General features: G+C 57.4%; 1 protein-coding gene across 1 annotated transcript in view; it reads left to right on the forward strand.

Moving 5' to 3' along the window:
- GRIN2C (glutamate receptor, ionotropic, N-methyl D-aspartate 2C) overlaps positions 1-4,196 on the forward strand; it is a gene marked incomplete at its 3' end in the record, with an annotated part of 8,857 nt that overhangs the window by 989 nt on the left and 3,672 nt on the right. The window contains 5 exon segments of the mRNA XM_010140366.1: positions 1,037-1,632; positions 2,112-2,253; positions 2,799-3,010; positions 3,137-3,305; positions 3,674-3,827. Of these exon segments, the coding sequence (XP_010138668.1) occupies positions 1,037-1,632; positions 2,112-2,253; positions 2,799-3,010; positions 3,137-3,305; positions 3,674-3,827 (1,273 nt within the window).

The following is a 4,196-nucleotide window of genomic DNA, read 5'->3' on the forward strand; positions in this document are numbered from 1 at the left end:
GGGCTCGTCCCCTAACCCTGCCCATGCCGGGCCCCGGAGGGGTCCCGGTGCTGGCTCCTTCCCATGGCAGCAGCCTCCAGGCTGGAGACCCTGATGCTCCTCGGGCCACTGGTTTCCTGCTCTGCTTGCCTGGAGTTTTGGGTGCCTGGATGGCACTTGGGCAGCCCTGCCTGCACCACCTGCTGCTTCTGGAACACCCCGAGCTGTGGGTGGGTGACAGTGGGTGCAGTGGACTCAGGTGGGTGCGGTGGACTCAGGTGGGTGCAATGGACTTGGGTGGGTGCAGAGGGCTCAGGTAGATTCTAAGCAACTGAAAAATAGCCATGGCTTTGCTGTGGTCTGGGTGGTTTTCTGCAGCTTTCTCCGGGGGGTGGTTATTTTGGAGATGGTGGAGGGACCTGTCTGAAGGCTCAACCTCTTCCTTCTCCTCCCATGGGTCTGAGGTCCTCAGCAGCTCCCACTCCCTGGCTAGGATTCCATGGGGCTCACCCCTCCAGCTGGACCACCAGCCTTGTTGGAAAAACTACTTCTCTGGAGGTGGAGGGGGCCTGAGTGGCAAAACCCTGCTGCCTGCACACGACCTTCTGCAAATGCCATTCGCTGAATCATTTAAGACAGAATCAGATCAATTAAAGTTTGCTAATGACAGGCCAGATGGCTGGGGAGGTGGGGTGGGAGGGAAGAAGGCGTTTAGGCTCCAGCAGCAGGTAGTGAGTCGGAGCTGGGATGGGATTTATGCTCCTGGCAGGGCCCTTGCCCCACTCCTCCTGGTCTCAGGAGAAATTGTTGGTCTCCTTTGGAGGATGGATGAATTTTTGATCAACAAGCTGAGACACGGAGGAGAGGACACAAGGCTTGACCCTGTGCATGGGGTGAGGTTCCTTGGAGACCACTGGTGGATCAGTCCCTTTTTGCGTGTCTCCAGCCCATGGACCACACCTTCATGATGGCAAATTTGAAGTGGTTTGCATGGATGCCAGAGGCCTGGATCCTGGTGCCAAAGCAAAGCAGCTTCTGACCCCTTCTCCTCCCACAGGAGCCCGGCTCATCTTTCCTGCAGTTGGGAGTATCCATCGAGCAGCAAATCCAGGTGATCTTCAAAGTGCTGGAGGAATACGACTGGAGCTCCTTCACCGTCATCACCAGCCTCTACCCAGGCTACAACATCTTCCTGGACGTCATCCGCTCCTTCACGGACGCCAGCTACTTTGGCTGGGAACTGCAGGAGGTGGTCACCTTCGAGATGAGCCAGGAGCAGAGCAATTCTAGGACGCAGCGGCTCCTGCGGCAGATTGATGCCCAGGTCCTCATTGTCTACTGCTCACGAGAGGAGGCTGAGTACCTCTTCACCATGGCAGAACAAGCTGGCCTTGTGGGGCCAGGCTACGTCTGGATTGTGCCCAGCTTGACGGTGGGCAACATGGAGGTGCCACCCGCCTCCTTCCCCATCGGCCTCATCAGCGTGGTGACAGAGAGCTGGAAGCTGAGCCTGCGGCAGAAGGTGCGAGACGGGGTGGCCATCATTGCCATGGGGGCGGCCAGCTTCTTCCGGGCTCACGGTTACCTCCCAGAGGTGGGACGGGACTGCTGGGCCTCCACTGGGACCACTGCCACCAACACCAGTTTCTACCGGTGAGGCTTGGGGACCCACTGGGATGGGTGGGCAATGGTGGAAATGGGGAAATGGAGAGGGAAGGGACAGGGGAGGAGGAGGATGGAGCTTGTGGGGGATGATGCTCACTGTGGGCTGTAGCTGATGGTCGGTGCCTCTTGGCTGGGTCTCTCCTGAAGCATCTCCCCAGAGTAACTCTTGTTTTTTTCCGTACTCCTCTGTGACCCAGGACCCACTGGGGTCTTGCGGGGTGGGTGGTTTCACAGCTCTGCTTTGCAGTGCAAATGTGGCACCTGCTGTGGGAGTCTGTGCATCCTCAACCCTGCAGTGGTCCATCCTCTGTGTCAGGGCTTTCTCCAGCTCCCTGCTGCCCCTTGTGTACGGGCTAAACCTGGTCCCCAGCTCTCAGACCCATGTCTTTCCCTGGGACAGCCTGGCTGGAGCTGGAGGAGGAGGAGGAGGAGGTGGAGTGTTGTATGGGGCAGAGCTGCACAGGCAGGGGCTTACGGGCACTGTGATCCACCAGGCACCTCCTCAACGTGACATGGGAGCACAGGGACTTCTCCTTCAATGAAGGTGGCTACCTGATCAGACCCACCATGGTGGTGATATCGCTCAACCAGCACCGGCTCTGGGAGATGGTAGGATCCCCCGGACCTCCTGGGATGGGCACACTGAGGGGAGGTGTGGCTGAGCAGGGTGAGGGTCTTACTCTGGGGCAGGTTGTCCCATGCAAAACCTATGGCTGGTACCAAAAGTTCCCTTGGTGGGGCTTCACAGCAATGACAGGTACCAAAGCTCTGCCAAGAACTGGGGGGTTTTCCCTGCAATTTGGCTGAAAATTTCCAAAAGAGATAAAATGCACTTCTGGAGAGCAGCAGCCAAACACCTCGACCTGGAACAAGGCAGGGAGGGGTTTTGTGTTTTTTTTTCTAGTTTAAAAGTATTTTGGTGAAGTTTGGCCAGATTTGTGCTCCCCCAAGCTCGGTGCTTGAGGCCCAGGAAGAAACACATCACTGGGTGTGTGGGGAAGGGGGTGCTGAGATGGGTCTTACCACACTGAGCTCCAGTCTAATGATGCTCTGGGAGAAATGAGCCCCAAAGGCATGGGGAGGATGGGCACGGGATCCCGTGTGACCCCCAGAGCCCCTCACTGGGGTGATGGTGTGCTCTCCCTCGTGAGCAGGTGGGCAAGTGGGAGAATGGCATCATCCACATGAAGTACCCGGTCTGGCCCCGCTACGGCTCCTTCCTGCAGCCTGTGGTTGATAACCGGCACCTGACAGTGGCCACGCTGGAGGAAAGACCCTTCGTCATCGTGGAGAACACAGACCCCAGCACCGGGGTCTGCGTGCGCAACACCGTGCCCTGCCGCAAGCAGACCAACTCCTCCCGGAGGTGAGCAGCAAGGTGGAGCTCAGCACTTCTGTCCACAGCTGTCAGGACACGTGGTGTCCAGGGGGCCATCAGGGTGCTCAGAACATCTTTGGCTGGTCCGACCCATTTTTCGTGGTGCGATTTCAGTGGCGATGGTCTCGTGGATCCCTACACCAAGCTGTGCTGCAAGGGCTTCTGCATCGACATCCTGAAGAAGCTGGCCAAGGCGGTGAAGTTCTCCTATGACCTCTACCTAGTGACCAACGGCAAACACGGCAAGATTGTCCGTGGGGTCTGGAACGGCATGATTGGTGAGGTAAGGGTGGGCATGGTCTGGACCCCACCTTCAGCCCTCCCTGGGGGTCACCCTTCACTCGGGGCATGCCGTGACCTGGAGCTTTCTTGACGGAGATAGGGTCAGGGTGTCTGCAGTGGCACTCTGGGCAGGGGACAGCTTGGCTTGAGCTTATGGGCAAAGCTTGGTGGAGGAGAACAGGGACGGAGTCAGCTGAACATTTACAACCCCTCGGCTGGTTGTGCTTGTGTCATTCAAGAAGATTTTTTTTAAAAAAAGACAAAAGTTAAGGTTGGAAATGCTGGAGATGAGGAAATGCCTGGGGAAGGTGGTCTGCGTCCCTCTGCCTGTCCATCTGCCCATCTCGAGACCATCTGCCCCTTCCCCAGGTGTACTACAAGCGTGCAGACATGGCCATTGGCTCCCTCACCATCAACGAGGAGCGTTCCGAGATCGTGGACTTCTCCGTGCCCTTTGTGGAGACGGGCATCAGCGTCATGGTGGCCAGGAGCAACGGCACCGTCTCCCCCTCTGCCTTCCTGGGTGAGCCATGTGTCCTTCCAGCTTTCCAGCTGTCTGTCTGCGCGTTCATCCCATGCTGCCAAAAAATGAAAATTAGAAATATTGTTCAGCTTTAATAACTTAAGAAAAAAGCCTAAGTCACAAGGGAAGGAGATTGTGCTGCCAGCTTTGGGGGTTCCTCTTCCCCTCGCCTGAATAATCCTTTTATTACAGAGACAGAGGCTGGGATCGGTGATTTGCTCCTCTTCATTATTCGCGTGGAGGAGGGAGGGTGGGGATGTGGGGGGCGACAAGGGGGGCATTTGCCAGCTCTGAGCTCTGCTCTGGGGACGCGTTCTCTGCCGCCGCCACAGAGCCTGTGGCTAAGCCGGGTGTAGGCAAACGCTGGTG

The sequence above is a fragment of the Buceros rhinoceros genome, unplaced genomic scaffold (genome assembly GCF_000710305.1).
Source record: "Buceros rhinoceros silvestris isolate BGI_N320 unplaced genomic scaffold, ASM71030v1 scaffold29837, whole genome shotgun sequence".
NCBI classification, from domain to species: Eukaryota; Metazoa; Chordata; class Aves; order Bucerotiformes; family Bucerotidae; genus Buceros; species Buceros rhinoceros.